At 36.5% G+C, this 27,888-nt stretch overlaps 1 protein-coding gene and 1 long non-coding RNA gene across 2 annotated transcripts in view; one reads left to right on the top strand and one right to left on the bottom strand.

Moving 5' to 3' along the window:
- LOC108738475 overlaps positions 1-27,888 on the top strand; it is a 144,193-nt gene that overhangs the window by 27,210 nt on the left and 89,095 nt on the right. The window contains exon 2 of the long non-coding RNA XR_003232071.1: positions 25,919-25,974. This is a non-coding gene — a long non-coding RNA (uncharacterized LOC108738475). The remainder of the gene's footprint in view (positions 1-25,918; positions 25,975-27,888) is intronic.
- The window catches only part of LOC108738444, a 107,664-nt gene that overhangs the window by 24,696 nt on the left and 55,080 nt on the right, over positions 1-27,888 (bottom strand). Inside the window, exons 4-6 of the mRNA XM_018471857.1 lie at positions 9,026-9,199; positions 7,701-7,944; positions 5,131-5,311 (exon numbers count right to left, since the gene is read on the bottom strand). Of these exons, the coding sequence (XP_018327359.1) occupies positions 5,131-5,311; positions 7,701-7,944; positions 9,026-9,199 (599 nt within the window). The remainder of the gene's footprint in view (positions 1-5,130; positions 5,312-7,700; positions 7,945-9,025; positions 9,200-27,888) is intronic.

The following is a 27,888-nucleotide window of genomic DNA, read 5'->3' as shown; positions in this document are numbered from 1 at the left end:
TCTGTGTTCTGTCGGAGCTGCCTGCGACGCGCTGATGAGATCCAAAAAGATCGAAATCGCGATCCGCGTCTGGCAGTTTCGACAGAATACAGACCTCTTCGAATTATTTTATAAAATTGTAATTCTTATTTACATTAGATGTGTGTGTGTGTGTGTGTGTGTTCGTTCTTTTTCTTCTCTCTTCTCTCTTCTCTTTTCTATGTGTCAATATCGTGCTATAACTTTGTATAGTAACGAATATTCTAAACAAGATTTGTGTAAAACCAATTTATTTTGCACAATAGCAATGTGTACAATTATTTATTTTAAGTATTGCAAATTCATCTTACTTGTGATGAGTCTATATCACGTCTTGGACTTGTCGTTTTCGCACTATTCGTATCATGTCTTTAACCCGGTTTTCACCCATCGGATAATACCTGCCACATATTTGTTCAGGTTCAAAGAAGCCTGATATATCCGGAAAGCTTCTTGTTAGATGGATTATTTTACGGCTCGAATCTGTGCATGTCGTCGGTGCGTCTGTTTTATGACCCTTACCAAAGGTGCAAAGGTACCGCCGCGCCACCTCAGGCACACGCTTATTAAGAGTGGTCTGAACAGCATACCAAATACGTTTCCACCAATTTTCCTATTGTCGTAGTACAATAGATACAACCCTAATAATCGCTTCACATGTAGATAATCTCTCAGTAACGTTTCTATATGTAAATTATTCAATACAACTTGAACAGAATATTAATGTATATGTTACCGGAAATGTACAAAATTTAGGAATTGTATATAATTCCTAGGAAATGTATACATACGTAATCCTAAAATGTAGCATCGTACTACAGATGGCGTTTACCGCGCCATTTGTGGTATTTTCTAAAACGCACTGTTAAGACAGCAGGTAAAAGTTGGTTTGTGTTCTATCGGAGCTGTCTGCGACGCGCTGATGAGATCCAAACAGATCGAAATCGCGATTCGCGTCTGGCAGTTTCGACAGAATACAGATCTCTTCGAATTATTTTATTCGAATATGATAACGTGCCTATCAGGTTGAGGTTAGCTACGCCATGATTCGTTTCAGCAAGTAGATATCCATACATTTAAATGGACCTTGTTGGAGCATACGTAATCCTAAAATGTAGCATCGTACTACAGATGGCGTTTACCGCGCCATTTGTATACATTTTTTACGAATTGTATGAAATTCCGATATTGTGCTAGGAAATGTATAAAACTGATGCTTTCTGTGAATAAACTGAATAAAACACGTTAGTGAACTGAGAATCAGAGTTATCTGTGTTTACGCGGTTCTAGTGCATTGGTGACGTTATTGTTTGGTTGGGTTATGTTTGGAGATGTATATACATAGACAAATTTGAATACCACTAAATTCATTTCTTAAGGGTGTAAAACGTGGTCTAGAACGTCTCACCACTCATACATAATGGCCCTGGAACAATCCAGAATGATCTCGATTTTTTTGGTTCAGTTCACTGCAGAACATTCTACCTGAGACGTTCGAGGACATTCTAGCTGTGAACAACCCCTAGATAAAAATTGTCAGTCTCTCACCAGTCTCTTAGCGTCTCTGAGAGCGTCTCTCACAGTCTTTCACAGTCTCTCAGTTATTGCCTAGGTGTTTTTATGGATATCTCACAGTCTCTGTACGAGAGACTCTAACGACAAAATTGTTAATTCAGAGATTCGGGTCTCTCGTTCAGAGATTCGAGTCTCTCGTTCAGAGACTGGATACGAAATGAGGATCTCTCTATGAGCGACTCGAGTCTCTCGTTCAGAGATTCGAGTCTCTCGTTCAGAGACTGGATACGAAATGAGGATCTCTCTATGAGTGACTCGAGTCTCTAGTTCAGAGACGCTAAACAGTTTTTTTGACAGTCTCTCCACAATCTCTCTCAGCGACACCAGAGAGACTCGATGAGAGGCGGAGACTCGAGTCTCGCTTTCAAAGACTCCAAGAGACTTAACATCATTATCTCGGGACACTAGAAATATTCAAGAACATCCTGGTACATTTCCAGTTATTATAAACTGGTGTTTGGTGACCGAATAAATAAACCTGTGCTTACATCCACTAAACTTAAGAAATTTCGGACATTATAACAAATTCCAAACATTTGGAACATTCAGAATACTCTGGTTGAAATATGGATATGTCTAGGCCGCCCACTTTTAGTCACCATATCTTCCACACCGCCACAGCTAGCGACATCAACCACCACAGTGCCCGAAAGAAAATTCGAACACGGATGCTTTTTTTTTTTGAGTAGATGTGGTTGCAAATTGAAATATACCGACACACGTGTTTATTTTTGTCTTCGTATGCTGTTTTCCATATTTCCTTTTATTCGTTACCTATTGCAAATGTAGTTTCTTTTTGTGTGGGCTTCCGTGGCCGACTATGCTTTTCATCAGCTAATGAAGGGGACGCAGAGCGTCGCATTTTAGTGTAACATTTTGTTCGCAACAGGAGAGCGCCTCTAAACAAACTATTCAGAATTTTGTTTATGACGTGAAGCTTCTATGACAGTAGGAATTAATTAAACGGTGTTTTCGCTGTCCATTTTTTCCATGCGTTTTAATGAGCAAAGCTTGTGTTGTAAAACGCCCGCCGAGACGTGGCACCCTGCGTGACATACCCGTTTCTATATGTGTATATGTAAATTAAACGCCGTGTAACACGTGAGGAAGGTGACGAGTCCATAAATGAAATTACCTCTGATAAAGAACGGAAAATGTAGCCACCACTGACCTAAGGCGTTGTTTAGTACTTATAATGACGGTATTATAGGGTTGTTCGGAAAGTCATTTCGTTTTTTCCCGACAGAGGATTTAATTGTATTCTTTTGCACCCAACTTCACATTTAAGCCGTATAATTCTTATATGCTTTTCTACGCAGTAGTTTTTGGTTGGTGCCCTTTTAAATATGGAGAGCGATAAGCAGCATTTTCGACATATCTTACTGTTTTACTACAGAAAGGGTAAAAATGCTGTTCAAGCCAGAAAGAAATTGACTGATGTGTATGGAGAAGGTGTGTTGACAGTACGCCAGTGCCAGAACTGGTTCGCTAAATTTCGATCCGGCAATTTTGATGTCGAAGATGCACCACGTTCGGGAAGGCCGGTTGAAGCTGATAAAGACGCGATAAAGGCATTAGTTGATGTGAACCGGCGAATAACAACACGTGAGATCGGATTGAGGTTAAATTTATCAAATTCAACAGTTTATGACCACTTGAAAGGCCTGGGATTATCCTCGAAGCTCGATGTATGGGTTCCCCATGTTCTCACAGAGAGAAATCTGTGTCGCCGCATTGACGTCTGCGATTCGCTTCTCAAACGTCACGAAAATGATCCGTTTTTGAAGCGCATCATCACTGGGGACGAAAAATGGGTTGTATACAACAACGTCAAACGCAAGAGGTCATGGAGCAAAAAAGATGAACCGGCTCAAACCATTTCCAAAGCCGATATTCACCAAAAAAAGGTGATGCTGTCTGTTTGGTGGGATTTTAAAGGAATCGTTTTTTTTGAGCTTTTACCGGATAACACAACGATTAATTCGGAAGTCTACTGTCATCAGCTGGACAAACTGAATGATGCACTTCAACAGAAAAGGTCAGAACTAATCAACAGGAAAGGTGTAGTGTTTCACCAAGACAACGCGAGACCTCACACAAGTTTGGTCACTCGCCAAAAGCTTTTACAGCTTGAATGGGATACAATGCTACACCCACCATATTCTCCAGACCTGGCACCATCGGATTATTATTTGTTCCGGTCACTCCAAAATTTTTTAGACGGTAAAACCTTCACCTCAAATGAGGAGGTCAAAAACCTCCTCGATCAGTTTTTTGCCAGCAAAGACCAAAAATTTTATGAGCGTGGAATTATGCTACTACCAGAAAGATGGCAAAAGGTGTTGGGCCAGAACGGTCAATATATAATTTAATAAAGTATTTGTTTATTATATGAAAACTGTCTTTCATTTCCACAAAAAAAAAAACGAAACGACTTTCCGAACAACCCGTATAATTGAAATCGTGGTGCTATTTTGAGGTTCGTGGTTTGGCAAACAGTGTATCCTTAAAAAATATTTATAACTTTTCAGGAATCAAATTTACTTTTTTTTTGTTTGTTTTCTTGGGGCTAAAATTGATTTAGTTAAACGTCAAACGTCAGCGAGTATATAACTTTTGTAAAATATTGTGTGCTTCTTCCTCAGAAAATCTTGATATGTAGTAATATGCAATATGCGCACAGAATTTACCAAATGTGAATTTTAAGACTGTTTAGTGGAGCCATGGATATATCAGCTCGATCCCTAAAACAAATATTACGTACTATGCAAAAATATTGCTAAAAAGCGCTTGCATCACTGTAATTCTTGTTAGTTTGTAACCGATTATTATCCTTATTAATTTTGCAACAGTTTGAAAAGAACAAAATAATTTTAGGATATAATAAGTTAGTCACTTTTGTGGAACACTCTGTATAGGCTAAAGTATTCATCTCTTTCAGGTAAACTTAATAAACCCTGGAGGAATTTAGATTATAACGTAATATTCAACTACGTTGAAGTAATTTTGATGCATGTGTAGTAAAATGAATTGCGAGCAATTTCAAATTGTACAGTTTTCTCCATGAATAATTTACTTCCTTTCTTGTTTTTCAAATGAAAACGCGTCACTTTGAATTTTACTTACTAAGTTGTAGTTCTAGGTAGAAGTCACATTTCCATTTCCTACACTCCATTCTTTTCATCTTCAAAGAAAAATTGGTTGATACATTTATGTAAGATTCAAGTTGTACTTCCAAATGTATTACGTGTCAGTTATTCTTTTGAGAAATATTGAAATATTTGTACTTCAATTTAAAATTCATTGTTGTGCAATTGTTACCCCTTAAACACTCAACTTAAGTTCTGTAAATGTTCCACATACGCTTGGTGTGCTGATGTACGTAAGGCGCTCGGTAAATTTTCAAAACTTCCTCAATAAATGCTCTAAATACACTCTGTAGATGCTCTAACTACTATGCTTCTGATCATTGATATTATAATGAAAGTTTAGGTCAAATAATACAATTTTAACAATGATATTGTGTTTGTATCGTACCTGATCGAGTTTAAGTAGTTCCTCAGGAGTATCAGGCAGTTGACCAAGGGTCAGGGGTGGGTTAATATTGACTTCTTTTCCCAAGGATCGGACTACCTCTTCTCGGTTGTATCTGTCGGCGAAAACACAGCTGGCTGGTATCAAACCGTGTACCGTGTAGCTAATTGCTCGGACTAATATTCTGAAACAAACAGAAAATGGAAAAAGTAAAAAAATACCCAGTAAGTTTAAAATAAGTCGATACTTAAACCGCATGCGAAATTGCGGATCTTGGTATCCGAAAGAATCCAGATCAGTCTTTATTTATATTTTCATAAATTCTTCTTAAGATCAAATTCGAAACCGAAAAGTTATTCTTCATAAGTCAATTTAATATTTTTGACGTGACAACGTCTTATAATTCGATGGAACCGGCTGCACGCACGAAAAAACATGAGTCATGCGGCGTTACCTCGCTCTGAGGCGTTCCATTTAAGGCTTGAAGTGCAAGCGAGAGCGCGGAACAAGCGACAAAGAGGCACAATCGGCCTCCGCGTTCGGCAGCGTTCGACATCTGTCTCTCTCCTACTTGAGTGAGCGATGCGCCCGCGTGGACAGCTGCTATACAATAATACATTTCCATTTACCTCCTTTTCTATATCCATACAAAATATCTATCAAACAAATAAAATTAAAATTTTCTTTTGAAAAATGAAACCATTCCATCAGTATTTTCTTATGACGTTGTCACGTTCAACTATCGTCAGTAGACCGACTTTACAGACAACCGATTTTTATACAGAATAACGATCCGGACTGTAATTTCAATTAGTTAATCGTTTTTTGCTAAAATCTTTCCTTAAAATGCCTAAATCGTTCGTTTTTAGGAATCCTTTTTAATTAAACTAACGATGTACAACAAACAAAATGTAAACAAACGTGGATTACAGTTATTAGGAGCAACACATCGACATTATTCAATTATCGAATATTTATCCTTTATGTGTTTATTTATATTTGTGAGCTGCAGTAAGAGACTTAGCAATCTTCAATCATCGACAGTTAGATCTGTCGTCCAACGATTTTATCTTTCATCAGATAGAACCTATATAAAGACCCATGTAGTCTTTTCAAAGCTAAAATATAGACTGTCTATAACTACAGCAACTATATTTAATGTATGCGTGTCTATCGTCAAATAAGTTTTAAATTATTATCATATTCTGATTTTGAAGGGAATTCTAATTGAGATTGTATCAACAGATATAAACCGTTAGCCATAATTGAAAATCGTTCAGTAGTTCAATAGTTTTTAATGCCTGTGCTCACACATAGATACACGTACATCGACTTGGTTGTAGCTTTTCGTGTTTAACCCTCTATTTCTGTATAGTTAGTCATTTAACTGACACAGGTAACACAATATTAATGTAGCCGCTTACTAATTATGTTTGTTCTGTTCTTTTTAAGTCCAAGTTGTTTCATCGATAATAATCGTTGGTCGTTTGACGTGACAGGCTGTTTGGATGGAAACGTGCTAAGTATGCAGACGAGTCGTTATATTTACACATAATTAAGGGTTGCCACGTATAAACACTGCCCGAGTTGGGGCTGTATCATAATTAGAATCTAATTTCAATATTAAAAATGCTAAAATATTTAAATATCATGACAGGTTGACGTGCGTGGTTGACGGTTTTATAATTCTATGCGAACATTGTAAAATAGTATACATATATATAAGGGGGCTTCTGAAATAAGTAGCAGAGTTGCAGGAGCACTATAAAGCAAGAAAATTAAATAAATGTTTGGTGGTCCTAAACGTCACCGTCTTCGAGAAAAACGTATTTGAAAGTACAGACAAAGGTCAGTCCGGCTCTGGTTGAATCACGCAAGAAAATAGGCCATTGCAACGCCGCATTAAATAAGCTGCTACCTAGCATTAGATTAAGTGTGAGTTTACAACTAGCCCAAAGTAGTTCTTTGTTCTTTTAATGTTGTAGGCTTGTATGTATGTAGACAGTCGATGACATTAGAAGGAGGTCAATGTGTTAGTGTTATAGGTCAGTGCAGAGAAGCCGATGCGTGAGTTTCTGAACGAACATTTTCTTAGACACTGGATTAGTTCTGTATCCTAGTCTACGCGTAGTCCTAATCTAAATCCTTTTGGCTTCTTTGTTTGGGTTTGCATGAAACAGCTATACTTTGACAAGGAGGCCAGGTTTTCTTACAATCGTTTTGTCCCTTAAGTGTGCTGATTTACTCGCCATGCGATTCCCTGTGTCATATAGTTAACATCCTACAAAACTTGTTATTTATTTCAGAAATATTCTGATACCACGAGGCGAAAATGAACTACATCATACTGCGATGTGGTGTAGTGTTTTGTCATAGATCAACGGAATCTTGTATAATCTGACCTAATATTCCTTAAGTCTTTTTTAGTAAGATTATTTTCAAATGAGTAGTATAGTTATGGGGATTCTAATTCACTACGTCATCAAGATGGCGTCCGTGTTTTACTGTTTTACTCTTAATTATCCTGCCTATTATTTTTTGGATGATCCTGTATGGCTTGAATTATTTCTTACCTGAACTGATCTCTTCCATTTAACGTTTCCTGTTTGATGGACAGTATAACTGGACCTAAATCTTCGTCGTTGGTGAAATAATTCCAGTGTTCAGTTCCGTAAAAATACTTCTCGTACGTTTCCTGTTCAACACTTGTGAGTTCGAAACAACCGTTCTTTTCCCACTGTTCCTCTATTGTTGTCTTCTTCCGTGGAGATGGAGAAGTGGAGTCTTCATCTTCTTCACCTTCATAAAGATCATTACCTGAAAGTAAAACCAGAGACATACTCGAATCCGTTTAAATCAACATTTTTAGTCATATATTGAATATATTAAAAGTAGCCGATGAAAAATTAAACTTAGAGAAATGCTATTCAATCAATCAAAAAGATTTGTGAATTTCTATGGCTTAATAAATACTTCAATACTGAAAGCTTTGATGTACCTCGAGCGTTGACAGAATAATGTATTTGTAAATGTTTTAGTTAGAGATTGAACATATTGGAAATAGATCACTTAAGTAATATTCATGTGAAAATTTTCTATTTTCCATCATTAAGGTTAGATTTGATGGAAGAATAAAACTAACAAAATATTTAGTTATTAAAACTTCTTCTTCAATTACATGTTAGCAAAATGACTTATGCCAATTCGGAAATTTAAAGTAATGGAAATATGCCGCCATATTGTTTAAAATCTGTTACATTAGATGGTAAATGGGGTCATGTGACATTAAACACATTTCCATTTATTATGAGGGCTTCTACCCGTAATTGGGGTGGAGTTGTAGCAGTTTAGCTGAGTACTGAAATGAATGTAGAGAGGCACTGACCGGAAATGGTATACATATTGTGTGATTGTGAATTTTTGTCTTCTTTTATTTATTTAATTTAAATATCACCCTATTTGGGCAAGTAGATACATACATCAAAGTCAACAAACGTTATAAAGCTTGCTACGTGTACACATTTTTTGTTTAAACGTTGCCATATTTTGGTATGCCTGAAGTGGTTTTAAAATTACATCGTGAAAATTGCAATGTGGACAATTTGTAAGTTCACCATATTTGTTCATTCAATAAAATTAATTAAAATAATGCACTGAACGTGGTGTATGCCGTGTAGTAGAGGCAAATATCGGGTGCATGTCGTATTTGAAATCAGTATGCTGAAATTTACTTTGTTAGACGCCCAGGGGCCGTGTGTATGTATCTACATGCACGTGTATGTGTGCACAATAAAACGATATCTGGGTAGGTACACATTTGACCGTATGCATTTTGCCAACGAGAGCGCTCTTATGGAATTAGCCGCGGATACAACCAGAACAAGTTCAACTGGCTTACCTTTGTGACCGTTATCGTCGGTGCCATTTTGTTCTTCTTCGTCTCCTTCCGGCAAGTCCCTATCCGATTCGCTCTCATCCCAAATCGTGTCAGAAGCGATTTTTTGCCTGGAACATTCGATCCAGTAGCCTGGAGTGGGAAGAAAATTATGGGGAAACTCTTCGCAGAACTCGTCTGAAACAAAAAAGGTCTTATCACTACGTTTGTTTATGGTCCGGTTATTTTGATAACGAATAATGAAACGGGAAAAACTCATAAGCCGAAATCGTAAATCAAAATTGCCCTTTACATAAAGTCACAAATTTTTAATCACCAGAGGCGGCGTTTATATGTAACGAATGAGGTACAGGCTTGACGCTGGAAGCTGGCGGAAATTTTGATGCGCGGTGGCAAAAGTAGGCAGGTTTAGGTATAACGATTGCAGCCCTCATTCTTCAGTATTCCTATCAGGGGCGTAGATTAAATATTTAAAAATAGGGATCAGTGAGCAAGTAATAGACATACAAACAGAAGAACTAATTGTTGCTGTTGGTGACAGTGATAGAGATTCCCATGATGATAGTGAATGTGAAAACTAACTATAAAACAAAAGCAATAGGTTTTTTTCTTTTTGGTAAGTTATGTTTCTACATTATTTTCTAGTACGCTACTATCCTATCTGTATTAATACTATACTTGACAAATGTCTAGATGATGGCCCCTGCAGGGGTGGGGGTGGGTGGGATCGAAAGAGGAGGTCTCCCCCACCACTGTACCATAAAGAGTTTGTGGCGGTCTCACCCCCATAAAAAGTTGTAGGGGCTCAAAGTTAATAAATATGCCAATTTTTATACATTACTAGGCATGTAAATATTTATACAGTCATTCTTAAACAATATTCAAAGGTAAAACTAATGAAAAATACATAAAAATATTGAGAAACTTATTTAAAATATTATTTAATTAGCTTTATCAGCAGGGTAGGTTAGGTTAGGTTACCGGGTTTTGTTCAACTGACCACCCTCTTTCGATCCCCCACCTCCACCCGCTTGAAAATATTTTTTTACTGAATTTTATTTGAATTATAGTGGATGAAAATTGTCGAAACAATCAACTGTCAACCCTCATAACTTTTTAAGGGGGTGAGACCGCCTCAAATTTTTTATGGGGTTTTACTCAAGTGACCACTCTCTTTCGATCCCCCTTCCCCCACCCCTATCTAACCCCCATAACTTTTTATGGGGGTGAGACCGCCACGAACTTTTTATGGTACAGTGGTGGGGGAGACCTCTTCTTTCGATCCCACCCACCCCATCATCTAGACATTTACCGAAGATTTAAATAGTAACTGTCCTTCAACATCGTTCAGTTTCATTTTGATTTTTTTCTGACGAGTCTCAGTATAATCCAGTTTCTATGTACTATGTCTATTGGACAGGTAATAATGGGAACTAGTATGTAGTACGTCAGATGGTTCTTCATTATTGCGTACATCGTGTTCTGGCGTGTTTGTGGTACAGATTTTGACTGGGGCTCCATTTCGAGCTAGTTGTTCGAGTTCAAAGGAGATAATCTCTACTCTAGCGTGTGGCTATTGTGCTGGTTTAGCATGAAATCGATTTGTTGGTTACATGTATGGCTTCCCTGAGAATCTCTTACTAGTTCAGGAGCTCAAGGGATGAAACCACTTGTAGCTGGTCTTATAGTAGACAGATAAGGGGCATTACTATTAAAAAAAAGATAGATAAATGTTGCTCTCGATCACCCACGAAAATGGAAAGCAAGAACTACCGTTCCTAAGTATTCCTTTACAAAATCGAAATTGAACACAGTATTGGGAATTGCCTTTGGCTTCTATGACAGATGTTAAATCCCCTGGAGAACTTTTTTATAACAATAAGAATTACAGAGAGCATTTTGTTCTTGATACAAGGGGAAGTCTGAAATTGTAAGCTGTTTCTTTGCGAGAATAAAATAAAAACAGTTTATCTTCTCTTGAAGACTAGTATGGATCTTGAGCTTTTTCGAACGAGAAGAACTGTTCAATTTCTTGCTTACTACCTGACTCTGTTAGAGAGATTAGGAAGTGCTCTATGTTGTATTTGCTAGCATCTTTTGAGTACTTTAGAGAGTTTTTAAGCACGTTAGATGATAAGAAACGGTTTAAAGAGAGCAGCAGCAGCAGCTTATAAGATCTGATAAAAATGTTGCCAAGCGTCTTAACGTTTTTGGATAGGGATGAAACATGCACATTGATTTGACGGGAAGCTTAGAAGTTAGAAATATCCTTATTACTAACATACATGAGTCTGCAATAATACAATCTTGTGTTCATCAAAGTGTTATCGAAAATGTTAAGCATAGTTTAAGCAGATATAATATGTTAATTATGAAAACTTATTTAATTAAAATTAAGCCGATACACAAGGAATTCAGCTGAACGAAGCAACATTTATTTATGGAAATACGTGTAAACTCTGGCAACATCCTTAGAAAATACAAATATATATAGAATAAGAGCTAAGAATATCATATTGGTATTATCTATTTGAAGATTAGCTCAGGATAGGAAAGAGTGGAGGTGCGTGTCCAACCAGTCTTAGGACTGACGACCTTATAATGATCATCCTTAACTATTTGTTACTACCTAATCTACGTTTATCTCTACCACTCCTAACTCCCGTTTATGCTTCTAATATGTCTCTGACTAGACCTTCATGCCTGAGAAGGTGTCTTACTAACCTATCTCGCCTATTTCTTATTGATTTTCATAGAGTCCTCTGTTCTTCTATTCTTTCTAATATCTCCTCATTTCTGACCTTCTCTGTTCACGGTATCCTCATTATTAGTCTGTAACACCACATTTCGAATACTTCTAATCTTTTCTTTTCCACCGGGCCCACCGTCCATGTTTTGCACCCGTACAGGGCCGCGCTCCCAACATACACCTTTAACAATCTCTTTCGAATTTATAAATTAACCGTTTGCGAGCATAGAAGTGACTTCTTTTTGTCGAAGGCGACACGACCTTGAGCTTTCCTCTGCTTTATATCCCTGCTACTCCTTCCGTCCTGACTTATCTGACTTCCTAGATACCTAAAATCGGTCACTTCTTCTAATTTTTCGTCTCCTATCTTTATATTCGCTGTTTCCCTACTTTTTCTTCTCTTGCATACCAGTATATTTGTTTTACTTTTATTTATTTTCATACAGTACTGTTTCGTCATTATCGCTTCCATTTTATCTAAAGCTATCTTCTCTTGCTAGATGCTAATACTGCTATATCATCTGCAAATCTAAGCACTGTACTGTCTTTCATGATGTTGATCGCGTCTTCGATGTATAGATTATGATGATGATGATTACATATTTATTTAATAATCGAAATTTAAATTTGTGAAGGCAGTATATTTTTAATTTCAAAAATGGTTACTATTATTGTTTTATGACACATTTTGGACTTTGGCGCGAACATACTGTAATTTATGAAAATGGAAAATGCTATGAAGTGAAATGCCAAACTATGCATGTACGCTTGCTTCAAATGCTCTGACAAGTACACAAAATCCTTAGTGATTTCATCCAAAAGAAGAAGAGATTGATGTCCTTCTAAAAGAGTGACTTACATCGATTAAATGTAATGAAAGCTTTTCGTCTTTAAAGGGCATTCAAGCCAAACGACTGACGCTATTTTGAACGCTAGAAGATTTATGATCTAGCCAACTACTCGCTGCTTTTGTGTAATATAAAATTCGTGAAGTCATCTCCTAAATAATCTACTGTTGTCTAAATATTCGCCAAAATTGTAGTTTTTCAAAATTTCATAATTATTTTTATCCCTGTTTGAATATTTATCATCACTAGGTGCCCGAAATTAATGCTGTTAGCAGCGAAATCAAAGAATTCGTATTAAATCGTAAAATTTTCGAATTGAAAATACGTATTAATAAGAACATTTATTAAGTTCTTGGTCTTATTTGACCTCATCAGCGCGCCAAAACTTTTGGGTATGTAATTCCCACTAGCCACTAACGCTGGTGGGCGATCAGCCCCTCCGGACTACGTCGGAAGGTAGGGCGGAAGGCCCTCTTCAGTCTGCTTTCAGGAATCGTGGGAATGGGTGGGTGGTGGTTCGGGTGAGAAAGATGAGACGGACGAAATGAAGACTGAAAAGAATGAAAGATTATCTGTGGAATATTACTGCCCCAGCATTTGCCTAAGTGATCCAAGGAAACCACAGAAAAACTTGGACCAAGGCAGATGGACCCAGAATCGAACCGACGTCCTCCCGAATGCTAAGCAATGGTCTAAACCTCAAGGCTATACCGCTCGTTTAAATCACTGACCAAACCCATGTAGCTTCTAAAGTGCGAGTTCATATAAAATCCAAGTACAGTGTACAGTATATCGCCATCTAGTGAATATACTTGGATATTAAATAAATTTTAAGATTATAATTTTACTCTACTTTCTGTCTACCACTTTAAAAAAGTAATCTTCAATAACTATTATCAGTATGGACTTGATTTGACATTACGTTACATTCTAAAAACAAGTGTAGTAGCTAGAAGTATTAAAAGTAAAACTTAACCACTATTTAAGACTGTTTAATTTATTTAAATAATGTACAAAATGTATTAACTTATTTCAACGTACAATACACATAATTAGTTCTTATAAATTTACATTAAAATTGGTTTAAGTTTATATTATTTTTAATACATCATCTGCTGCTTCAAACGGTTGTAAGAAGTCTCTCGCTGCGATGATATGGTGTACAGTCTGCTCACTGTAAGGTAGAACACCAAACGAGCTATAAAAAGCTTGGTGTTCAAACTTAGAGTGACCTGACTATACACACCTTACTCTCTTCTTCTTGATTCTTGAAGCGTTCAGTCAGGTTGATGAAATTCCAGCTGAAGCCATCAAGCCAATAGCCATTTATTTAGGAAAACTTAACAAGTAACTAGGCCTTAATTATAAACCAATTAATTACGACAACTCATTATAACCTACAATTTATATCTCCAGCCCTTCACTTTTGCATTCATCTACTTTCAGTTTTAAAAGCAATTAATTTCATCTGATATCTGGACTGTTACTATTTTTCTAATGTAACAAAAAATTATTTTAAGCGTTCACTAAATATAAAGATGATGTAATCTTAAAAAAGCAGAGAACGAAATTCATTATGGTTAATAGCGTTGTTTGTCAGCGTGAGTGGTAATCTGGTAATCGATATTGTTACTTTTATGACGATAACGGCTTTTATCTCGGACTACTTACTTTTTTTTACGATTAGTAGTAGCTGATTGAATACAAAAGCTTTAATCAATGATAGCTTCTGACAATGTCTTTTTTACCGTTTTTATATTGCCCGAATGGAGAGCATTAGGGGATGTCGAACGTGAGTAAACAGCCATCATGTTAGTGACAGTCAAAAGCTAAATGTGATGTTTCAATTTAACCGCAAAATTTTGAATTAACGAGAACGGAAAATTGTTTGAAATGGGGTCATCCGAAAGACAATTTCACTCACAGGAAATGAAAATTTCTCTGAAAACGTATTAAGGTTCCTGTAGTGACAGATTTTATCTTAAAATAGAAACTACTTATTGATAAGACTAAAATCTGATTGCAATAAATAGAAATGAAAATGAAACATTGAATTGACCTATTGAACTTAAGACTTAAAACTGTACTGTGAACTATTCTCCATTTCATCCCTTTCAAAATCTTCCAACCCTTAATTGACTTTAAGTATATTTAATATTTTACTGTGATATATATCACAAAATACAATGAAATATAGTTAAATGTTTTCATAATTATATATTACGGAATCAAAATTAACAATTTCCATTGGATTTTCTTGACAATTGTTTCGAAAGTGTTGTTTCATCAATTTGTGTTTCTTATTTTTCAATCGTGACCTAAACAAACAGCTTTCGTCTGTTTGTAATCTTCAATATCTTAACGTAATCGCCATATGTTTGTTGTTTGTTCTTGAGGAATTCCGTAAGGTACCTTTGAAGGGTTTGATCAGACCCTAACCAATTTTATAGCGGACATCTCTAGAGTATATTCTTTAAACGAACAGAAATTAGCCAAATCGGTAAACATATAAATCCAAATATAAAAGAAATTACTCTTCGCATTTTGACGCATTCTGAAACAAAAGTTGTAAAAGAACAAATTCCTTTTTTCTCTAGTATATGAAATNTTGCTGTTGCTTAGGATTATCTCTACAAAACAATTTACAAAAATACATTTGCATTTAAGAAACTTTATTTGCCACTTACTTATTATTAATTATGTTGTCAATGAAATTAGTAACAAAACAGTTAAAAAGTGTTATGAAATAGGAACTCCCAAGGGCGATTTTTTCAAGAATTCTTTTTCTTACTTCCAATAAATTTTCAGGTGTATCATTTTCATCTGGTATGCATTCAAGTAATTCAGGAAGTACCTTATCATAGAATGGAGCAATTCTAAAAATTTAAAATACAAAATTATAAGATCCCACATTGAATGTCCATGGCTTTGGAATAGAGTAAATTAACATACACCCGGCAATTACATTGTATTTGTAGTAAAAACTAAAATAGGTAATTTAATTAAATTAAGTAATTTTTAACTAGCATATCTGTCGGACAGCAATTCAAATATTATACTTAAAGACAAAATGGTTTGTTTATTATATGAGTTTTGCAGTGCTCAAAGAATTATAACTTGGCATTCATAGTGTAGATCAGGCCTTCTTAAACCCCAAATGGGGTCGCGTAGGAAAGTTCTGGGATCGCGAGAAATTTTAATGTCAAATATTTAAATATACGATTTTATAACATCTAGATGTGTATTTGTTTTTTTAATTTTATTGATTCTTTTATATTTATATGGGGTCGCCAGGAAACTCGCAATCATAAATGGGGTCGTGAATGAAAAAAGTTTAAGAAGCGCTGGTCTAGATTATCGAAGGTATCCAAAGTACTGAAGAGTCTAATGTATCGAAAGTGCTTAGAATAGTATCGGTAGTCGATACCTAGTTACTGATATCGCCCAACCCTAATAGAAGTCCTTGTTTAACTTGCGAAGTGCTTCAGTTAGCAGTAATTATCCGTGGGTATAACAGATGGCGTCATGTTGCCACTACTTTGTAGATTTTATAAACAAGCTTTTATCGAACATCTTTGGTTTGGTCGAGACTACCTATGGTGTTCTGATACGTTTAAATGACATAGAAATCGCGATCCGTATCTAATATTTTCGATAAATTACTAATCAAGTATCAAATCATCAAGTAGTTTCGGTGTAATTAATAATAACTTACAGGAACGACCTATGGTATAAAAACTAAAAGTTCAAAATAACGTTTTGATAAATTGCTCAGCAAAGTCTTAGTGTTGTTTATTGTTACATGAAGATATAAACGAGGAAAAAAAATGAAATATTAAATTTTCTTCTTGTTATTTGGGTCTACACTTCACTAGTAGGAATTACTCACTACATAAATCATCAGGACCGCTGAAACATGTGCAAAAACTGCGAGAACAGTATGAATTTAATTTAAATCTGCTTCCAGCTTTTTGTTGCCGGGCCAATTCTCCATTTTTTGTTTCAGTTCTTTGCAAAAAGTTTGTCTCTTTATCTACAAGTACATCGTTCTTCCACTCCATCGTAGGCATTGAATTCGTTGAATCTAACCTGTAGACTTACTATTGTTTGCAAATTTAATTTTGTAATTTTGTTTCGTGGAATAAATGTTCCTCAAAGGGCTAATACAGAATAAACGAAAGAAGTAAAGCACAATAGTAAAAAGAAACACGACAAACACCATTCCTATTTGTACGTGGCGAATACAATAAATTTTTTATAAATTAATTTTGAACCTTAAATGATATGTATCTTCGATTTACCTAAGGAGAACTGACAAAGTTTCTACATTCGCGTGGAATTTAGGTAAAGAAGGACATTTTTTTGTGTTTCGTTTTGACCAATGAGATTAATAAAATAATACTAATTGTGGACGTCATCAATATAAGAGTATAGCTTCTTGAATCAGTTTCCTCTGTTCTACAACTATATCTATTTTTCGTATGACGTCTTAATTTTGGGGGGGCTTCCTCCCGAAACACCCTCTGCTATATGGAACTTCATCCATGTATCTCATCTCTATTGTATTCTTGACCGTTCTTGGCTGTAAAACCTTTCGTTGACGTTGCAACATACTTGGCTCATTTGACCTGCAGCGTTTGGTATAGATTGGTCAATTGTTCTTGATAACTGGCAACTGCCTTTCTTTCACCAGGTGACAGTAGCTCATAGTAAACCACATCCTTCTGTTTTCACCAAATGCACAACATCATCTTCTTCCTATTGATGTCTCCTTTGGTTGCCCATGACCTTCTTCGCTTTAGGAAGCAGTATTTCTTTTCGGATAACTTATGTGGTACGCAGTTTCCTTGTTTATAAGTTGTTCCCATTACCTTTAAACATTCACTGACTATTAGTTCGTCAACAAGCGGTGATTCAGCAAGTTCAGAAAGTGATTTCGTTTAATTTTCTTCCAGCAACTCATTATGGTGGGATTTTTTGGGCAGTACATTTTGAAGTTTGATGTTAATCTCAAAGTTACCTTTTTCGTATCGTCTAAACTAATCTTTACAAGAGTTCAGCGGCAGTCATCATTAAAATGCAAAACCTCGTGGCAAATATCTAGAGATGATTTTAATTTTTGAATGTCACTAATGGCCAAATGCCTTGGATGCAAAAAATGTTCCACTGTATTCAATTGAAACGAACATGTACCGAATTAAGCTTTTGATGGCGTAGTTGTAGAGAACACATTAAAACATTTTTCCAAAACGGTAACGCTATAATGCGCTTTTGTCAAAATGTGTTACATTAGTTGTTTGGCTTTGACCGTGGTCGTTAAAATTTACAGGATATTGTGCACAAACCCATTATCAACATCGATGCCGGAAATGGAAATGTTTTCGCTCTTGTGTAGTTAGGTATATGTTTACGTCCATTGCAGTGGAGATGTAACCATTACTCCGTTTATTTATTTTGTGCCATTAGAGGGCACTGCAGTATCCTCCCACAACATGTAATCATCAATACCTACTGTATGGAACTAACTTTGTTTTTATTTTCGGCTGAACAGTTTATCCGTTTCAGTCATTAAAATAGCTAAAAGTGTTGCTAAGCGCAAAACTCGAGAACAGCTGTGCCAATTTCGATTTTTTTCTTTTTAATATATTCCTTGAAGTCTGAGGACGGTTCTTATGAAGAGAAAAATTGGCCTGAAGAACGTAAAAACCAAATTCAAACTGTTCATGTAGCTGTCAATTTTAGAGAATTGCCAATTGACTGATTTACTTTTTGTTGTATTTGTAATTGACAGGACAAGGTTTGTGTGAATGACAATTTTTGGAAAATACATGGGAAAATTCGCAAATTTGGATAGTATTTATATATGGAAAAATCTTCATGTTATAAATAATACTCAAGTTTCAAAATTTGGTTAATAAATTCAACCTCGGTAGGGTAGGAGTGGTGAAAAGGAGTTGCAATGTTTGAATGGGACATATACGAGGGTGGATTGATAAGTTTCCGGCCTAACCAAGAGATGACGCCACTAGGCCTACCTTGAGGTGACATTCTATAGTACCATCCTTGGATAGNTATAGAGATGGCATTAATAGACTGGAACACCGCTATGAGAAATGTATCAGCCTTGGAGGAGATTATGTTGAGAAATAAAAAAAAAAAATTTTTAAAAACCTTGTTTTTCTTGGTCAGGCCGGAAACTTATCAATCCACCCTCGTATTATTTGTAATCAAATTTACTTGAATAGGGCCGTGGTCGAAGTGAACTATTCTGTCTAGACGTTTCGTCAGCTACTGCGGCTGACATCCTCAGTGGTAGTACTGCACTGATAACGTGAATTCAGTCGCTGTCGAGACTTCGAAATATAATCTACTTTCACGTTGTCAATGCAGCACTACCACTGAGGATGTCAGCCGCACTAGCTGACGAAACGTCTGAACAGAATAGTTCACTTAGACCACGGCCCTATAGCCTGAATCTTCATTCTACTATGGATTCCGGCCGTGAAAGCCTCAGATTGACTCGAAGGTTGCTCTTAATACTTATTGTAATTAAGTAAATACTTGTTTTGGCAATTTTTAAAAATCAACCCTTAGGGATGAAATGTTGTTTCTACGTTTGTATTTGAAATCTAAGATGGCGAAATTACATAAAATTAAAATTTTGTAGGGGTGAATTGGGAGTTAAAAGGTTTTATGGAGAAACAATATTAATTTCTGCGAGCGAAGCCGCGGGAAAAAGCTAGTTTCTNAAAATTAAAATTTTGTAGGGGTGGATTCGGAGTTAAAAGGTTTTATGGAGAAACAATATTAAGTTCTGCGAGCGAAGCCGCGGGAAAAAGCTAGTTTCTTATAAAAATTGTAAAATTACGCGTTATTTAGGAAATTTTGTCCTCGATTGTCCAAGATCTGTCACTGGTCATTACGTAGTTCTTCTATTCCTTATTTAAGCTGAAGTTGTTCGACAAAAAGGAAATGCTTCTGTTTCATCCAACATTAATTGGAAGAAACTTTTTAGCTTCCTAGTAGTTGAGCTGTCACAATGTAGATGTCATTCGTTTTTTTTTTTGCTCGACTGTTCACACAATTTCTAACAGACGAGCTATCAAATTCCACAGTCTTTTTTCTCTGTTTCTTTTCTTCTCAGATAACCGTATCAGCATTTTATGTTGTATTTTGTATTTTTATTTCATTTGCTACTTTCGTCGCGGCGAAACATGCGCTATGACGGTGACTGATAATTTCTCGAGGGAAAAATAATATGAAAAGATAAAAAAACGGAGTTCTAGCAAAAGTTTTCTTATTTACATTTCACATGATTCGTTTACATACATTTTATACAATAGAAAAGTTTGTTGAATGTTTGCTATTCTACGAGTGAGCAGCGGGATGTTTTGTTCGCAGTTTAGGAATTTCTAATATAAATTTACTAAAAGTTGGTCTCGTCATGAGTCCAACTTCAATACCTATCTGGACAGTGCGATGAACTTTATCGGAGTTTTTAATTTTTCTGTACATATAGACATACAGACACTCACGAAAAGTTAATTCAAAAATTCGAAAAAGAAACGAAAAAAGTGGAGAGAGGTAGACGTAGATTGGTTGACTGTTCGTAAATAGCAAAATAGTCGGGGATGTCGGATGTTCTATTTTAAGGTTAGGCAAGAGCGGAGGTGGGTGTCGAACCAGTCTCAAGACCGACAACCCAATGATGATGACGATTTAAAAAAATATTCGTTTTTATTGTTCCACTCTAACGTATAAAATACAATAATTCGAAATGGTCTGTATTCTGTCGAAACTGTCAGACGCGGATCGCGATTTCGATCTTTTTCGATTTCATCAGTCCGTCGCAGACAGCTCCGACAGAACACAGACCAACTTTTACCTGCTGTCTTAACAGCGCGTTTTAGAAAATACTACAAATGGCGCGGTAAACGCCATCTGTAGTACGATGCTACATTTTAGGATTACGTATGCTTGTTTCAGCAAGTAGATATCCATATATTTAAATGGATCTTGTTGGAGCATACGTAATCCTAAAATGTAGCATCGTACTACAGATGGTGTTTACCGCGCCATTTGTAGTATTTCCCACTCTAACGTGTATCGTATCATCAGTCCTAAGACTGGTTGGACACGCACCTCCACTCTTTCCTACCCTAAGGTAAACTTTGCATTTTTCTAAAACTGGAACAACCCACATCCTTAACTATTTGCGAATAGTAACCTAATCTAGGCCTAGCTGTCCCCTCCTCTCCCGTTTCTGCTTCTAATATGTCTCTGATTTAGACCTTCATGCCTGAGAAGGTGTCCTACCGACCTATGTAGCCTATTTCTTATTGACATCCATAGAGTCTTCTTTTCTCTTATTCTTTCTAATACCTCTTCATTTCTAACCTTCCTCATCATCCGCCTATAACACCACATTTCGAACGCTTCTCACCTTTTCGTAGAGGTAAGAAGAACCATATGGGGGAAAAGTCCAGCTATCAGCAGTAAATAACAGTTCAAAAACCCTTAAAAATGGCGCTAGCTTAGGCAAAAGATATGGTATGGATGTAGCGGTTGTTGTTGGATTGAAGTATGCCGAGTTAGAAAATATAATATTTTTAGTAACTAGAGTGGTTAGTGACAGTCCAGTGTACCAAACCTCGACATTTTACGTAGTTCAAAGTAATTTTGTCCTTATTTATTTTTCTACCCTATTCTAATAACTTTTGGCGCTTTATTTCAAATTTACCCTGTTGCTACTGTAGCGCCACCCTAATTTAACGCAGCTTGACGGACACTTTTTCACAACAGAGATAGTTCTCCTTACCTCCACCTTTCCATAAATAGTATGGATATTGTAGGCATGTGTCTGATGTAACAATGTACGTAGTCAATATTTGTTTGTCAGTATGAAAGCAGTCATCCATCCATCTAACCATCTAACCCTTTCCGGTTTCAATAATACATGACTGGAAAGCAAGCCAAGGTCGAGTCAGCAAGACGTAGCAGCGTGTAAATGCTTGAAGACGACGCCAACGGCCACCCCGACGATCGGGTGCCGCCGCCGCGACGCCTCCGGTGACGGTCGTCATCCGAAAAGGATCGACAGTCACGTAACTCACGCGTTGGTTATTGCATAAAAAAACGTGACTTTTTTTAAACGGCCGGATCAACCGGTTATTATTATTGGGACAGGGAGCGCGATAACACCCGGATCGGTTTAACACGGAAAAACAACGCAAATTTTTTATCTTCCTCACAGTGCAAAATAATCGAATGGTGGCAACACGGCATGAATTTTTATTTCAAAATTGTCTTCAAAGTTGGAAAAAGTATCCAGTGTTTTTGAGCACTGTTAAGAATAAAGTACAGTACAAATATTTGTTTATTAAATTATTCACAAATAAAAATGTATCATACGAACTTCGCCCCCCTTTATTCACCCCGTTAAGGGTTGAATTTCGAAATATCCTTCCTTATTCCTTGTATATATCTTAAAACGAAAGTCTGTACAAATTTTCTGCTATTTAGGGTCAATAGTTTAGCCTTAGCGTTGATGATTCAGTTAGTCAGGACTTTTTCCCTTAATATACAGTGTTTCTGAAATAAATAGCAAGCTTTGGAGGGTGTTAAATAGATGCAATAGGAAATCGCATGTTTAATAAAGCAGCATGGTTAAGGGACAAGAAATTTGACAGAAAACAAGACGAAGTTGTAATCCGAAGCCGGTCCTGGGCGTGAATTGACATACACTATTTTGCACTGACCTATAACGCTAACACATTGACCTACTTCTTATGAGTTCGACTTAAAATAACAAAGAACTACATTGGCTTGTTATAAACACATACATCGTCGATCATATTTAATCTAAGTTAACAAATAACAAACAACATTTGGGTACAAAACATACAAAAGATATACCAAATACAACATGGATGCTACTAACTGGCAGGTTATTGAATGCAGCGTTGCAATGACAGGCTGATTCTTGTCTGTACTTTATAAATACGTTTTTATCGAAAACCGTGGACTTTGGATCCCCAAACAGTTACTTAATTTTCTTGTTTTATAGTGCCCATCACGTCCTGCAAGTATGTTACTTATTTCAGAAACACCTTGTATATACACAGATACCTATATACATTAGAACACGATTTAGTTAGATGATTTATAAATTTACATAGAAGGAAATTTTCCTAATTTTCTCGCAGATGTTTCAAAAATGAGAAATATGCAAAAGGGGTAAAAATAAAATGCTTATATAACTCATGCTGTCACAAAATTATATGCATAATAAAACCATTTGTATTCGGCTTAGTCCTGTGTTTGAAATTTTGGTGATTCCAAGGGATGAAGGAAAGCATTGCGAAAATGAGTTCAATCTTCATTTACTGTACACAATATATCACAAGGGAAATTTTGCAAGAACGAATTGCTGACCCCGGAAACATTGCGAGGTGTTAGACGTGTATTTTTAGATACAAATACAACAGTGATTTCGGATTTATTAGCTCTCATCACCACTCCTCGAACTGACTACGTTAGCGTTGCCAGAAAGAATGTTTGCAGAACTGATAACAGTGTTGGAATTTCTAAAGAAAGAATAATAAAATAAGGAAAGACACTCTACTTACGCAATTTTATTTTGAAAGGTCATTGAAAAAATAAATTATTATTAAGTAATGGATTATATCTCAGTCATACTAATTATATTTTCAATTATACTAATAGCGACTGAAAAAGAAGTATTCTTTCGTCGTTAATTTCCAATCTACTTTTGCTCCTGCTTGTCAAAACCAGGTCGCTCTGTTTAATAGGATTGTAAAATTGGAATTTCATTTAAATCTTGTGTTGTAAGCAACTTTGTAGCCTATTTCCTTTTTTATCACATTCATTTCCGGATCCTTTAGTCTTATCAAGCGAATCTGACATACTGTTGGTTTACAATCAATTTATAGAGGATGTGCTTCGTCATTGGCGTACGCTTTTACTTTCATCTTTCAATATAGGCAGGTTTGTTTAATTTCCGGCACACGCCGAGGTATCCTTGTAAAACTTCATCAACTTACTCAAGCATTATTCCTTTACGACAATAATTCAATTCTTATTTTTGTTTCATCACCGGCTCATCAAAATCTTCCCGAGAGAAATACTTCGTGAGTAGAAGACCAAAACAATTACATCAGGGAAAAGTCATTTTCAAAGTAGTTTTTCCTATTAAATTAAAATTTAAACCCAGAATTGCCTCACCAAATCTAAATTTTGGAATATTTAAACTTCGAGATCCAAGTGACGCTAATGCAACTTATTGCGTTTTGAGGTTAGAACAACAATTATACTTCATTTATTTTCTCTAGCGATGTGCCTCTTCCAATGTATTGGATGCGCGTTGGTAAAATAGTAGGTAGGGAGAAAAAAGCTCATTATACTCTCGACTCTTGTTCATTAAGCATACTTTTTCATACAGTACCTGCCCAAAGTTTTGTTCAATCATGAATAGTAGTGCGAGTCGAAAACAAGCGTTTAATATGTCTTCAAATATAAATAAACATCTTGTTGATATTTTCAGTACCAAATGGTACCAATAACAACACACTTGAGCAATGTAATTGTGGTGGAAATGGTCAATTTTTCCGTGCAGTACTGTACGGATTATACGCTCTTCACCGAGTTTGGCCGACAGTTGTCTCCTTTCTTTTCTGACCTAGTGCTGTTCGTTTCTACTTTGCGCCGGTCAAACTGAAGGTCACATCGCTACAGAAACTAAACGAAGTATACAATGTGTTACAGTAATTTTGGAGACAGATTCGAATTTGTCTTCGCAATGTATATCCAACATTGTTACTCATTAACAAAGGATCTTTCGATTTCCAGCCCTATGGGGTACTGAAAAAATAATCGGAAGAAAAGGTAATAATTTTCCATGGGCCTCCTCTTTGACGATGAACTCGAATTTGTCTTCACAGTTGTAGCTCTGGCACATTGAAATTTCTGATCTCAAAACTAAAGCGCACGTTTACCCTGTGTTACCCTACATTTAAAATGCAGTTCTGGTGTCATCGGTTTTTGTTTCTAGCGAGACGTATCGTACAGGCTGGCAATAGCAAAATGTAATTTTGCGATAAATCGAATCCTCGAGGTCTTCCACCGCTGCAAACGGATTTGCAGGATTAAAGTCGAAGCAATTTACAATCTATCAACTGTAGACGTATTGATTGCTTTGGGTAATTTGTAGCACAGTTTGTTGTCTTGCCACAATCAAAGGTGCAATGGAAACACTCCATTGCTAGATGTTGCAAGGGAAACCTAATAAACTGCATTCTGGTCTCACATTTCGATTGAAGCGTCGAGTTGAATAAACAAAGTTGCTTTTAGATTTGATATAAAACTTATTTATTTACGATTAGTTGTCGTTTTGTGAACGAGAACGTAAAGAAGTATAAAATGTTGCTATACTATCTAATTGAATGCGGAATTGATAAAAAATTGAGTAGAAACAAGTACAATTTTGTAAACCAATTCCTATGCTGAAGGGATAAAGTAATAGTACTTTTAAAGAAAAATAAAAGACAATCTTACAAATAATAGGTACAGATATATTAGTAGATATACTATAACAATTTGGCCTCAAAATTCGATGCATTTTCTTAAGGATTAAGCTAATTTCTATCCGTTTCCTTCAAATTTACTTTTTCAATGTCACCGCCATCAGCTGTTGTTAGCCATCTTTGACAGTTATCATCGTCGGACATCTTTTATTGTTTCACTGCTTGCCCCTGAGGGTATTCTGTCCCTTGAGTCCCCTTTTAGTTGTTGGTACTTGATTATAAGATGCTTCACTGCTGCGGTTGCTTCCGATGCCTTATCCGTAGAGACTTCAGGCATCGTATCACCCCTTAAAAGATGGCTGACTTGGCGGTGACAGATGACAACAGCTGATAGCCGTGACGTAAAAGTAGACGTGGAAGAGGTAATTTTGAACGAAAAAGACGAAAATGAACATACGTAAGAAAATAGATGGGATTTTGAGGTCGAACTGTCATTGCTCTTCGTCTGCTTCTTCAGAAGGTTTTCTTTCTTCTTATATTTTCTTTTCTTTGTCGACATCCATTACACCTTATGTTCTCCTACTCCTCTTCCAAAACCTTCTCATTTCTAACCTTTTCAATCTACTCTATTTCCATCATTCGTCAATAACATCACATGTCAAACCCTTCTAAAAAGATGTTATATTTTAAAGTAGCTGTAGTTATTCATTTAACTAGACAACTACCTGCTGAAACTCACATTTAATTTTCGTTTCAGAGACTTCTTGGAGTTGAGTTTCCATTTGCCTCCATTCAGAACCGTGTTACTTCTGGGTAAGTGTTTTCAATTAATTAATTAATTACTTAATTAAATTTAATTTAAATTTCCAAGAAAAATTGTATCACCGTAGAATTTAATTACATTAAGTATCAGATTGCTGCAGTCATAACCAAGAGAATTTAATTATACCGAGTGAAGGAAAGGTCTTGAAAACTAAAATTACGTAGAAATGGCATTTGCAAGCTGATTCAGATTTCTTTGTCTATCCTAGTAAATAGATTTTAAAACATTCTCGTCGGGAAGAAAAGTCCCAAGTTCCGCCGAGAGTATTTATCAAGGACTCGATTAAATTATGCGGTAATGCACCGGATAAGCCAACAAGGGCACATCGCTTGCGCTACGAGGACCGTCGTTTCTCGTTAATTGCCCCAGAAATAACGATTGTCCTTGACTAATCTTACGGACTACTTGTTAAACGAATTGCTAGGCGTTCGTCCGTTCGTCCTTAATGCGTCTTTCATCTTTTATTCTTCACTAATGTAACGTCTTAAAATAAGGATAATTATTACTATCTAAGGACATTCTTCGGGTGCTTCAATATTAGACTTGTTGAACAAACAGAATCGTTTTGATTTCTGGTATTCTATGTTAAGCTAAGCTTTCGTTATTAAAACAGAACGTCCTTTATTTTTTTAGGCATGGATCTAGGTTTCTGTTTATTAAAGGAGACGGAATGGAACCAATAAATTTTTTGTAAGATTTGCCTGTCTTTTATTCGTCAAAAATTTATCTTAACAAAATAAAATACTCGGATCGCGAATGTTGTATGCGCACCTGTTATGAAGAAGTGCAAGCTTAGACTATTGCTTAACATTTGGGAGAACATCGGTTCGATTCTGGGTTTATAATTACCACCACCCATCACACACCGTTACCACCCACCGTCATCACCCAACACCTACCGTCACCACCTGACACCCACGAACCACTACGCATCATTCACAGCCCACCACCCACCATCAACTACCCAATACCTACCCTTCATTGTCCACCATCTACCACCCGTCCCTCATTGTCTATCACTCATCGTCACCACCCAACACTCACCACCCACCCACCACTACGAATCACTCTCTTCACACCGCCCACCTTCACCACCCACCAACCACTACGAATCACTCACTTCCCACCACCCACCTTCACCACCCACCAACCACTACGAATCACTCATTTCCCACCGCCCACTTTCACCACCGACCAATCACTACGGATCACTCACTGGACACCACCCATCAACTACCACCCACTGCCCACCACCCACCAACTACCACCCACTGCCCATCACCCACCAACTACCACCCACCACCTAATATCCACCCCTCATTGTCCATCACCCACCAATCGTCCCTCATTGTCTGTCCCTCACCGCCTCCACACACCTTCACCACTTACGAATCTTAAAAATCGAGAACTAAAGAGGACTTTGGTCTTCCCTAAGACTTCAATCGAACGTCGTAGATCACCGAATAAAAAGGACAGTCAGAGGATTTACGGTTGTTTACAAAGTTCGCCATTGGTCAGACCTTGGAAACAATCAATCTTGCCCGAGATAACAGTAACAGCTTCACGTGTTGTACTTAAAGCGTTCCGTTTCGATGATAACTGTGTCAAATTGAATTTACCGTTAACTGGGGCATTGCTAAAACCGATCCTCATAATTTTAGTGTCAAGGGTCGCGAAGGTGCTCACATAAAAATGTAGTATATCGAATAAACCTCAAAAAGTTCTAGCAATAAGTAGTAAACATGTAATAACATGTTGTCTGGTTCAATTTTCGTGACCTACTTTGGACGCTATTATTCTAGATGATACTTTTTAACCTTTACAAGTGAACAACTTTACGAGTTTCACTATTAAAGCACGCAACCAGAATGCCAAATTGACGAAAACAAGCAAAATAAGAGTAC

The sequence above is a fragment of the Agrilus planipennis genome, unplaced genomic scaffold, assembly GCF_000699045.2.
Source record: "Agrilus planipennis isolate EAB-ADULT unplaced genomic scaffold, Apla_2.0 scaffold20, whole genome shotgun sequence".
NCBI classification, from domain to species: Eukaryota; Metazoa; Arthropoda; class Insecta; order Coleoptera; family Buprestidae; genus Agrilus; species Agrilus planipennis.
The sequence above is the reverse complement of the archived record's forward strand: the minus strand, read 5'-3'. Positions and strand labels throughout refer to the sequence as shown.